Here is an 11,578-nt window from a genome sequence, read left to right as displayed (position 1 = left end):
CTGCTCTCAGTCGAAACCCTAGGAGCACTCACATGGAAATGGTCATCGCCGTCCATCAGGGTTGCAAGCAATTGCCATTACCAAATATTAAAGTCTGGAAGCACGGGAAGTCATCCGCCCTCTTCGCCCGGTAACCGGGCCGTCTCAAGAATAATACTGGACGACCACGCCCTAAAGCACGCCTTCTGACCATCGTCTCTGTCTTTTCTTTAAGAAACCCGATGTGAACTTATCAATCTTTGTATTCATGCACACCATACTGTCGTTTCTCATCATTATTTACAACTTTGCTGCCTCACCGTCCTTGCTTTCCTCTTTCTCGGCTTGAGCGGCTCTGGCTTCAGCCTTCTCGCCGACACCGGAGCCTCCCATCTTCTCAACCACGGCCTTGACTACGTCGAGAGTTGCAGCTGGGCCACCAGGCTCAGCTGCCAGAACCTCGCCATTCTTCTTGACAACGAAAACTCCACGGGTGGTACCCTTAGGTGCCTTTTTCAGTCCAATGGCTCCAATGAGCGAAGCCGAAGGGTTGCACAACAAAGGGTATGGGAGCTTTTGCTTGTCCTTGAAAGTCGTGTTGGCCTTGGGCGAATCCGTGCTCAGCCCGTAGATGCTGAGTCCAGCTGCTGTCAGAGGTTCATACGAATCTCTGAAAAGGCAAACTTGTGTTGTGCCTTCAAAGGAACCGTGTCAGCAGAAAATAGAGTATCGAGGCAGAGAACGCGCCATGTCTCTCGACATGACAACCGAGAAGGAACCTACATCCAGGAGTGCTTGCTTTGGGGTACGTGAAGAGCACAACGCCTTCTTTGCTTTCCTCGACCAATGCCTTGAGCGTAACCTTGCGACCGTCGTTTGTCTCGACTTCACCGCCAAACCCTTCGAGGTCGATTTTGTCACCGGGTTTGGGTACACCAGCAGCAGCTTTGGTCTCTGGCTCAGGAGCAGCTTCAGGAGCAGCTTCAGGAGCAGGTGCAGGTGCAGCAGTCGGCTCTGGCGCAGCAGGTTCGGCGACAGGCCCAGACTTTCCGTTCGCTTTGGTCGCCTTTGTCTTGCGCTCCTTCTTTGGTGCTGGGGCCGGAGCTGGAGGGGGTGTCTTGCGCTTGCGGAGCTCAACCATGGTTGCGACAAGCGGTGACTTGTGGTGCTGTTGGGAGAAGAGCGATGGGTTCGTTACAAGTGAAGGCAGAGGTCAAGTTGCTGATTGTCAGGTCTCAAAACACAGTGCCCGGATTTAGTGCTAATTACAAAGCGCCGGCAATGTTGCAAGGTAAGCAATTGTCAGTCAGCAAGAAGCTCGAGGTGAGCTCTCGAGCGGTTTACGCGCCCAGCTGTGAGAGCTCCCTCGACCCCGCAACTTCGGTTAAATCGACCTTCCTGCTTGAGCTGCTTGAGGACTCGCGGCTTCCCGACTGAGCTTCACTCCGAATACTCCGACCGCCGACGCCGACTAACCAATTTTGCAGGTGCCAGCAACGACCGTGCAACCTCAGGCGATGGAACAACATTCGGTCTTTCTTTTGGCTTCACAAAAGCGACTGCCGCGACGGAATCGGAGACTGCTTCTGATTTGACGTCTTGGCCTTCGTTGCTTCTACTTCCTGGCCGAGATGCGAAACCTGTCCATGGCTCGATTGAATATGTGTGTGGTCGCTTCAACAGAGGCCATACCACCATCAATTGAGCACCTGAGCATTACGCAGAAGGATGACTGGATGACAGCATAGCATCATAAAGCTCGCGAAAGTTTGCCGAACAAGTCGCTGCTTTTTTGATGTTCGCTCTTGCCACTCGGCTTCAGGTCCACCTCACGACGCGGATCTTAGAATTTGTCGCCTTGGTATGCCGCGACCAACAATGGCATTGTTCGATGTAGGTGTTTTCTCTTGTTCTCATCGGCTACAGAAGACCCTTTGTTTCCTCCTGCGTTCCTCATCTCCTTCTAGCCCCTTATATCGGCCCCAAACTCGAGTTCTTGCTGGACCGAATCGCAAACGCTTGGACCATCATCTCCAGCAAACGCTTCACTAACCCGCAAAACTTGGGTAATCGTTAAGTAAAATAAACTGCATGTTTCGGTCTTTGGGTCCAGAGCACGAGACTTTTTACGAAGAGCTCAACTGGGTGTTCCGAGATCGCTGTTTGACGTCTCGCTCATTCAGACTCATAGTTCTGCTGACCTAGTTTTTATACTTTCGTCATCCGCCTTCTAAGCATCTTTCCTACCTTTCCTCGCCCACTATCATTTTCGTTACCTCCATCGAGCTCCAGGAACCTCATATCAGGCATCCTCAAGAAGACCGACTCTTACCGTCACCACCCGAGCTCGACCCTATTGAACGCCACCATGGCATCGGAAGAAGAGAAGAGAACGGGATACACCGCTGGCAGCGTCAGCTCCTCGTCAAACACAGATTTGGAACAAGCACCGCCGCCGAGACTTCCTGACGAGAAGGATGCTATTCCCGAAGCAGATGAGACCATGACATTGGACAGCAAGAGGGAGGGCCTGATGGTGAATCCTTTTGAGAATGACGCCAACGGCGAGACCGAGTACAGAACATTGACATGGCTCAACGCTGGATTTCTCCTCGTAGCTGAGACCATCTCTTTGGGTATCCTCTCTCTTCCTGCTGTCGTCGCCAGCATGGGTTTCGTGCCTGGTGTCATCCTCATCATCTTCTTTGGCGTCCTCACAACATACACTGGTTACGTTACCTATCAGGTCAAGATCGCATTCCCTGGAATCCACAACTTCGCCGACGCTGGTCTTTTCTTCTTTGGAAGATGGGCCAAGGAAGTGTCCGAAGCCGCTCAGATTATTCTCTTGGTCTTCATCATGTCCGCACACATCTTGACCTTCTCCATTATGATGAACGTCCTTACCAACCACGGGACCTGCACAATCGTCTTCACCGTTGTCGGAATGGTCGTCTCGATGATTCTCTGCATTCCCAGAACCATGAAGAACGTCGCTCTCATGTCGATTGCTTCTTGCTTGTCCATTGCAACTGCCATCTTCATCGCAATGATTGGTATCGGAGTTGACCCTCCCGCTGGTGCTCACGCCTACGCCGTCACTCCCTCGAGCCAAACCTCTTTCCGCACCGGTGTTGTCGCTGTCGCCAACATCCTCGTCTCCTTCTGTTCGAACATCGCCTACTTCGGTTTCATTTCCGAGATGCGCCAACCCAGAGACTTCCCCAAGGCCTTGGCAATGTTGCAGACTTGCACCTGCTCACTCTACATTGTTGTTGCAGTCGTCATCTACCGTTTCGCTGGTACTGATGTCAAGTCTCCCGCTATTGGCTCCGCCAGTCCCATCATCCGCAAGGTCGCCTACGGCATCGCCATTCCTACGATTGTTGTCGCTGGTGTCATTTACGCTCACGTCGCTACCAAGAACGTCTACGTCCGCATCTGGCGCAAGACCAATGTCATGAACGAGAAGAGCTTCCGCTCACTTGGTAGCTGGTATGGGCTCACCATCCTCCTCTGGGTTGTCGCATGGGTTATTGCCAACGCCATCCCCGTCTTCAGCCAACTTCTCGGTCTCCTTGGCTCTCTCTTCTGCACCTGGTTCTCCATGATCTTGCCCGCCGCTTGGTGGATCATGATGAACAAGAAGCAGCTCACCATGAACTGGAAGAAGACTGCCCTCACCATCGTCAACGTCACCATTGCTCTCATTGGTCTCGTCCTTTGCGGCCTCGGTGTCTGGGGCAGTGCCGTTGACATTTCGCAAAATTCCGGCAGTGCCAGCGCCTTCTCTTGCGGCGACAACTCATAGACGTCTCAGCATTTGACTTTGTCCATTGTTTTCTTTTTATCATTGTTCTTGAAGCAGCATTCGCAAGGCGTTCTGGGGGTTCAGTCGGCATTTAGACCACGGCCTACGTGTAACGATCGCATATACAGCATGATCCTGAGAAGAAAAAGTTATTGTTAGAAAGTATGACACGATACGATCATCTAGATTACAGACCTTTGAGAAGGTCGACACAATTACACACTCTACTCGAGTAAACTTCACCTAAACCATTCTTGCCCCTCTCTCCAACCTGCGTGTTCTGTTGACCTCAAATCTTCGTGCCGGTGCCTTTCCCGTTCATGCTCAATCAGGTCGTTCCTTCCATTTCTTTCTCAGGTCCATCGTTCCTTCCCTCTTCCGGTGTGTTGGTCGGTCCTTCCCTTTTCGTCAACTGAATCCTTCCTTCCTATTCCGTCATGGTTCGCCCTTTCCTATCTCGGTCAAGTGGCTCGTTCTTGCTTAATCTAACAATCGTTCATCGTTTCTTCCTTCTTCTTTCATCCAGAGAGATGATTCGGTCCTGCCTCTTTCTGTCGATTGGTCGTCGTTTTCCTCTTCTGTCGATCCGTGGTTCCTTTTTCTTCTGTCAACTTGATCATACTTTCCTCTCCCATATATCGATCGGTCGTTTCTTCTTCTTCTTCCTCCTCCTCCTCCTCCTCCTCCGTCTATCAGTCAGTATTTATCCATCTCAATCAAGAGGAGAGATGATTGATGAAAAGAAGCAAGAAGTAGTCCGCACAATCTAAAGGCTACGGTCAAGGGAACTAGGAAAGGCTACGGTCAAAGAGATTAGGAAAGTGCGGTCAAGCGGACAAGGAAGGACAATTAAGCGGATAAGGAAGGAGCGGTCAAGGAGCACAAGGCAGGAGCGATCAAGGCAATTCAAGAGGCGAATTCAAAGCTCACAAGGATCACAAAAAGGATGGATGGCACGTATCTGTGCAGAAGAAGGAGAAAGATAAAAAGATGATGATGGATTAGAACTGTATGAAAACAATGCGAATGTGGTATCAATCTTCGTAAAGAGCCAGAAAAAACAAAACGCCGTGTTTGCTGTGTTGTCCGGTAAACCCGAATGCAGGGTATATTGTGACCCCTTCAAACTCATACAACGAAAGGCAAAAAGGAAGGTCAGATCTCATAAGAGATCGGGCATCCGAAAAGGGAAAAAAAGAAAGGGGGTATGGACAAGGAGCGAAGCCATGCACCTTAAGCGTCACCAGCCTCGTTGATCTCTTTTGCGACCTGCTCGTACCAAGGGGTGTGAGATGCCCAATCGACTTCGGCAACCTTCCTAAGCGTCTCCACCATCTCACCGACTTGCGTCACAAACTCAGGCAAACCAGCAGTCGCCAGTGCCTCTGAAGCACCACTTGCTGCTCTGACTCTCTCACTCGAGGTTTTGGCCACAACGCGCGAGAAAACATGGCTTCTGAGTCTAGAATATAAGACTTTCGCAACAGGATCTGTGAAGCGCTGAGAAGAGGCTTGAGTGACAACACGAGAGGTTGCTGATTGCAGTGCAGCTTTGGTGGATGGTGGTAGGTTGTGGGCGTTCTCGAGCACGCCAAAAGCACGGGATGCGAGACTTGCAAGAGCCTCTTCGGAGGTTGTTTCAGAAGGCGGTTCCTTGCTAAGGAGGTCCCAGAGACGTGATGCTTCGGCCTTCCAGGGACTGCGGACATCACGCTTAAGCATATTCTTGGCGACTAATAGAATGGCACCGATTGTGGTCATGTGCAAAGCCTTTTGTTTGGTAGAACACAGGCGTTCTACGTCCAGAGCAAGCGTCTCTGGTACGTCTATGACGTTGAGAGGGCCATGTCCGAATATGGTGTCGACCAGTCCGCGAGTGTAAATGTGATGTGCTGTAGGCCTGTCTGCAGGGTTCCGAACCTGCTCAGGATCTCGACGATCGGCCTCAGTCAGTAGATTCACACTTGCATTGCGCCACCAGCGGTTTGTGCATGTCAATGTAATGGCGCCCGACGCAAGGTCTGCTGCGAACATGCGAGATTCGTATCCAGCCGATTCTCGGATGAGCACAGGCGCCGCATTCATTAGCAGAAAATTGGAGTAATCTAAGGAAAGCAAGTCGATGAAGTGCAAAAGACGGAAGAGCTTCTCGATCATGGCACCCATGTCTTCGCCGTTGTTTGACTCGAGGTCCTCAGCCAGAACCTTCACCTGTGCATCGCGGAATGGTGCACACAGTTTGGGCAAGATGTTGGCCATGAACGAGAAGAAGTTGGCGTACGAGAAGATCCCTTGCTCGCACTGTCGATATATGAGATCAGTATCCAGAGCCTCGACGATGAAGTTGTGCATGGAGTTGCCGGGCTTGACAATATGTACAAGCTTGGCTCTGATCTCTTGGGCCATCGCTACGGTCCATGGAGTACCCATACCGCGCTCAACGCCTTCTCGCATACCATCGCACAACTCGCGATTGATAGCATCGCGTATATCTGAATGAGCTCCTGAGGAAATGCGGAAATCCTTGTCGAGGGCGAGCTCGTGTGTCAAGACACGATTGGTAGGGATAGGCGAGAACAAACGGGCGAGGTTCAGGCGGACGTTGTCCTGAGAGTCGACCTCGCTTTGATGTGCCTCTTGCGAAGTGTTTTCAGCAACGATGGGCAGAGTGACCGAGGTATCGGTCTCGGCAGCTTCGATTTCGGCAGCAGCGCGTGGCCGGACTTCAGCAGGAGACCTCCTCTTTACACGTCTCCTCCTGCTTTCACGAATGGCTTTCTTGATGAGTAAGTCAGCACGGTCGGGGCCAGCCAACTTTCGGATCTTGCTGAGAAGCATGACTTGATTATCGCGGATGCCTGTGCGATAGTCCTCGGCTACTGCGCCTTGGGTATCGTCCTTGACGGTTTGCCAGATTGCGTCGAGCTCGACAAATGACGCAACCATGGTCTCGACTAGAGCAGATGAGTCCTGTGCTCTCCATGCATCGAAGGCAGAACCATAAGTCGTGTAGGCTTGAGACAAGTCCTGGAGCCTAGTGGAAGAAGCTGTAAGGCGATTCCAGGGCGCAAGTGTCGACATGGCAGACTCGAACAGCTCGACCAATTCGCGAGCTTTCGCCATGAGATGTTGCTCCTGGGCGCCGTTTTTGCTGAAGACTGAAGCAGGGTGGACAATGACAAGGTAAGCACTAAGGAAGGTGCGTGTTGCTTGGGCCGATGGTGTGTCCACGTTGTCCTGCAGCGTGAGAAGACGGAGGACTCCAGTGGTGGCTTGGATGATGGGCGTCTCTGATAGCAAAGCACCAACGTCCTCGAAAGAGCGTTCGCGGATGTTGTCTAGACTGAGGTCGAAGTCTGCGTATGCCTTTACAACCGACCTTCGCTGTCTGAAACGCCATGCGCGTTGTATCCTTGTTGCAGCCGTCTCTTCATCCAGTCGCTGATTCGAGTCGTCTTCGCCCTCGGAAACATCGGCCAGTTTCTTCTCCTGCTCACTCGCACGGCGTGTCTTGCGGGAGCTAAGATTGCGCTTGTATTCGGCTCGTCTTCTGTCGGCGTCTGCCATTCTCTCTTGCATATCCAATCGAGCCTGTTTCTCTTCCTCGAGCTTTTTGGCCTTCATTTCCTGTGCCTTCTGTTTCGCCCTTTGGACCTCCTCGGCACATGCAGCTGCCACTTTTGCGAGGTATTTCTCACGAGCAACCTGAGCAGCTAGTGCTCGTTCTTCACTAGCACTGGCATCGCCTCTCGGAGCAGCCTTGGCCGTGGCAGCTCGTAGACGGACTTTCTCAGCATGGGCGGCGCGATCGGCAAGGCGTGCTTTGCGGGCTTCGATGATGGATGCCCTGCGCAAGTGTTGTGCAATGTAGTTGCTTTGGCATGACGAGGTGCGACGTAGCGAGCGGGTCGAGGTATGCGATTGGATCGAAGAAAGCGAATTGCGACGAGACGAAGCGGCCGAAGACTTGTATTGACGAGATTTGGGATCGCGGTAGAAACGAGCGGCGATGCGGGCGGGCGGAGCGTAGACTTGACCAGCATCATCAGACATGATGACCATGGAGGTTGTTTCGCAGTCGTCTTCCTCCAGGATGGTGCTCTGCTCATCGACGTCGAAGTCGGGCAGGTCGCTGCTCAGTTGGTCGTCTTCGGACATGCTTTCTACTGCGACGTCGGGTGACTCGACCGTCATGTTGTCGATGAGACTCATTCTCAAGTCCTGTGTGCTTTGAGGTGGCGGCCTGTCGAGGCTGCACTTGGTCGCATGCAGCGTGGACAAAGGGACGCCGAATTGATGTGTTTGTCAAACAATCGCACAGCAAAGGGGAGTGGGGGGCCGTCAGTCCCAACTAAAAGAATGCGAGAGGTGATTTGGTCGAGCGACTGCTCACGGCTATGGCAGCGATTAGATAGTGCTTCAGGTGCGCATCAAGGACCCCTCAGGACGGCCGCTAACTCTTCTCAAACGATTTCGCCCTTGTTTGGCTATCTGATGACGTTGAAGCCGCTGAAGTCTTGCATGTGATCAATCGATATCTGACCTGTGATAGCAATAGTTGATGCATGCAAGAACGATAGAAGACATCTTTCAAGGATGCGGCGCTGGTCATGAGGCTGATGGCAATTGCGTCTTTCCCCTCCATCCCGCTTTCCCTTGAAGATGCGTAATCACTTGCCGTCCAACTTCCAACAGTTTCGACCAAATTCTCGTGCCAATTTCGCACTTCCTTTTCGAAGCTCGATATAATTGCTCCAGGTTGATGTTCACCAAAGCAATGCTTTCATTCACGGGCATCTTGGAAGTCTTTACATGTGTTGTTCAAAATCCCGTTCGGCAAGAGCTATATATATAAGCTTCTAGGCTACTTCCAGGAATGACTGCGCTTCTCCCTCATCTTCAAGACTCGGATAAAGGGGTATAGCCGCCGGTTTCGTCACAGTGTGACTGACAAAAGAAACATGATCAACGAAAACACAATCGTGATAAAATGGCTGATGAGCCGCCGCAAAAGCTGGTCAGCATTGACAACTCCAAGAATCGTGGACATCCTCTATATCTTCTTTAGGATGATCCTGTATAATCTTTCTCCAACTTCCGATTCTTTTTGCGCCTCGCTAGGAACTTTTTTCTCTGCTGCAAGATTTGCGCAGTTCGTGACAAATGGAACTCGTTATGCCTTCTGGGAAGAAGGAGCGACGTGGCGCGCGCGAAGAAGAACGCGCCGAAAAGCAAGACAAATGGCGTCGTCATGTTGCGTCGTAAAAGGTCGTGATAAAAAACGTATGGTGAATATGTTACATGTGAATTTAATCGTGTTGTGTTGTCGATTTCACAGGCCGAGGCCTGTAGGTGTGCGCCCGAGGGTGTTGCCTGGTGTTCGTACGTTGTTGAAAAACTTGAGGAATGCAGACTTCTTTGAAGAAGACTTTTGCTTGATCTTTGCGTACTTGACCATAGGTCCGACAATGTCAGAACCATCGAGTTTTGGGAATTTGAGAGGGTCGTCCAAAGCAGGCAGATCGGTGAGAGGAGCTGGCTCGGCGAGAGGCTGGAAGACAGGTGTTTCGCCGTTCGCAGCTGTTTTTGCAACCACCAGCTCGTGGTTTCTCTTCCATTGTGCATCGATCTCTGCCCACTTCTTTTCAGTGTACTTGTACACTTGCGAAGTGGGTCCATAGTGCTCGCTAGTACGCGCTGCTTGATGCATGAACTGTCTACGAGCAGATTCCCAATCTTCGAAAAGCTTTCTGCAGGCATGAATGTTATACAACTCTGGTAGGTAGGGTTCAGGGAACACACTGAAGTTGGCATGTCCAAGTTTGCTTGCCCACTTGTCCTGAGGACTGACAATGTGCATGGATGAGATGTCTGGTGAAGACATGACTTGGTTGGAGTGCATGTTACCAAGCGAGCTAGTGGAAGCATGTGCCGACAGGGCCGGTGAGACCAATGCCATCTCAGGAAGGACCGGGCTTGACAATGACGGTCCAATCATGGACAAGCGAGCAAGTTGAGTGTTGTCGACGACAGTCGGAGACTGGAGGGGTGACTGGATGACATCCTCTTCGATTTGTTCAGGGTCCTGGATCGGAATGGGAAGAAGAGGAGTGGATGCCAAGGCCTTGCGGTCGAACGGCTCGTCCTCTCGGGGTATGTGGATATCCAAAGGATTGGAAGGCTCGACGGTGAGGTTGGTAGGCGTCGGAGTTGGAGTCGGCTCGGCCTCAACGTCTACAGGAGTGAGGACAGGCTTTGCAGCGGACGGCATGCGGAAAGAAGGGGCACGTGACGGCACACGAGACACAGGAGCACTCTTAGTACCAAGGCGGTGTACAGCCGTAGTCGGTGGAGAGGTGGGCGTTCTGTCACGACGTTTTGAAAAAGATGACAATCGGCTGCCCACACGAGACGCCAGACCAGTAACGGGCGAGTCGCCAGAGTTCTGCCTGGACCTGATTTTGGGCAATTTCAAAGGGGCCTCGTTGTCACTGCTGAATTCACTTGGACCATCTGCGAGTGAGTAGTCCAGACTAGGGCGTTCCAAGGCCGATGCAGATTGGCAGAGACGGGGATCCATTTCGGCTTCGCTCAGGTAGTATGGGTCGGAATTCGAGTGAGTCTGCTCCAGACCACACTGGCAGTTGACGTCGAAAACATCGTCACAGAGGTCGAAAGCATCCTCCCTCTCATGAGGGTCTTCGACGAGATCATGCAGAGTTGTTCTTGATATCCGGTTGTTGAGTGATTCGATGCTAGGTTCGTATTTCGGAGGAGTAGTGGCCAACGACGATGAGCTAGAGCTTGGATGGCGTGTGTGCTCGTGGAATGAGAACGTTTGTGTTAGCGGCGAGTAGTTGTCGGATGTGCCAGACGAGTTGCGAGAGTGCATTGAGAGGGCCGAGTAAGGTGAGTCGGCCATTTCGCCGATCGTTGTGGCTGTAGGCGTTTGCGCGACGATCAACTTGGGCAGCATAGATGGTCGCATGTTTGCACGTTGCATGCTTGTGAAGCTGGGGATTTGGACGGCGACGTCCTGACTATAAACCGGATGCAAATGGCATAATGTTGTGTCCGGCGAGCAAAGTAAATGTCTTGATAGGAAGCCGCGACGGGTCCAGAGAGTCAAGCGACCACGTTCGGAGGGGCAGAGGGCGGATGCAGAAGCTGGGCGTTGGCTGCACGTCAAAACTGACACTTCAGACGGCCTACTTGGGCAGTTGCTGGAGCAGAGGGAGAGGAGGAGCAAAGGTGAAAGACGTGAGAGGTGTTCGTGAAGAAGATGTCTCAAAGCAAAACGGGGACAAGCGCACTACAGTGGCCTGGAGACGAGCGAGACAGATGCAGACGATCAAGATCAGACGGAGCTGCAAAATACTAGCGTGCGGGTCCCATGGCATTTTTGATGCTTGAACCTTCGATGCAGTCACCGTCACAGCTCAGGCCCTAGAAGCGCGGAGCAGACATGTGGCCCCTCCTCATCCTCCACCAGACAAGCGCCCTAGCGGGAAAACCACCACCCTTGTTACAAGCAACCCAGCCACCTGCATCTGTAGCCGATGCTGTCGAGTCCACTGTCAACTGCTTGCATACCATGGTCAAAACTCTCCTCTGCTCAACTGCTGCACGAGATACACAAGACAATCCTCCCTTGTCTTTGGTTTGTGTGTGCCCGCTGCCTGTCATGTAACGGCACTACAGATGATGCACAAGTACAACCTCGACGCTCCAGAACCGTCAAATCCTTTCGGATACGTTACGCCCCATCATTCAACGACCTTCCACAAC

At 52.1% G+C, this 11,578-nt stretch overlaps 4 protein-coding genes across 4 annotated transcripts; 1 reads left to right on the top strand and 3 right to left on the bottom strand.

Moving 5' to 3' along the window:
• Window positions 1-246: 246 nt before the first annotated feature.
• On the bottom strand, window positions 247-1,268 carry M438DRAFT_349854 (AhpC-TSA-domain-containing protein). The gene is made up of 2 exons (XM_029906488.1): window positions 763-1,268; window positions 247-674 (listed from the first exon to the last, which is right to left on the bottom strand). The coding sequence occupies exons 1-2, from the start codon at window positions 1,118-1,120 to the stop codon at window positions 280-282; spliced, it is 753 nt and encodes a 250-aa protein (XP_029755528.1). The 5' UTR covers window positions 1,121-1,268; the 3' UTR covers window positions 247-279.
• A 1,244-nt stretch (window positions 1,269-2,512) lies between these two features.
• Window positions 2,513-3,790, top strand: M438DRAFT_284035 (putative amino acid transporter; the record flags this gene model as incomplete). Its single annotated transcript, XM_029901425.1, has 1 exon — window positions 2,513-3,790. The coding sequence occupies one exon, from the start codon at window positions 2,513-2,515 to the stop codon at window positions 3,788-3,790; it is 1,278 nt and encodes a 425-aa protein (XP_029755527.1).
• A 997-nt stretch (window positions 3,791-4,787) lies between these two features.
• On the bottom strand, window positions 4,788-8,185 carry M438DRAFT_349850 (Tcp11-domain-containing protein). Its single transcript, XM_029906487.1, has one exon. It carries the CDS (start codon window positions 7,982-7,984, stop codon window positions 5,024-5,026), a length of 2,961 nt encoding a protein of 986 aa, XP_029755526.1. The 5' UTR covers window positions 7,985-8,185; the 3' UTR covers window positions 4,788-5,023.
• A 937-nt stretch (window positions 8,186-9,122) lies between these two features.
• Window positions 9,123-10,778, bottom strand: M438DRAFT_339927 (uncharacterized protein; the record flags this gene model as incomplete). Its single annotated transcript, XM_029904271.1, has 1 exon — window positions 9,123-10,778. The coding sequence occupies one exon, from the start codon at window positions 10,776-10,778 to the stop codon at window positions 9,123-9,125; it is 1,656 nt and encodes a 551-aa protein (XP_029755525.1).
• Between the last annotated feature and the right edge of the window lie 800 nt (window positions 10,779-11,578).

This window comes from Aureobasidium pullulans, assembly GCF_000721785.1.
Source record: "Aureobasidium pullulans EXF-150 unplaced genomic scaffold scaffold_34, whole genome shotgun sequence".
In the NCBI taxonomy this organism is placed as follows: Eukaryota; Fungi; Ascomycota; class Dothideomycetes; order Dothideales; family Saccotheciaceae; genus Aureobasidium; species Aureobasidium pullulans.
This window is presented reverse-complemented; position numbering and strand designations above follow the sequence as displayed.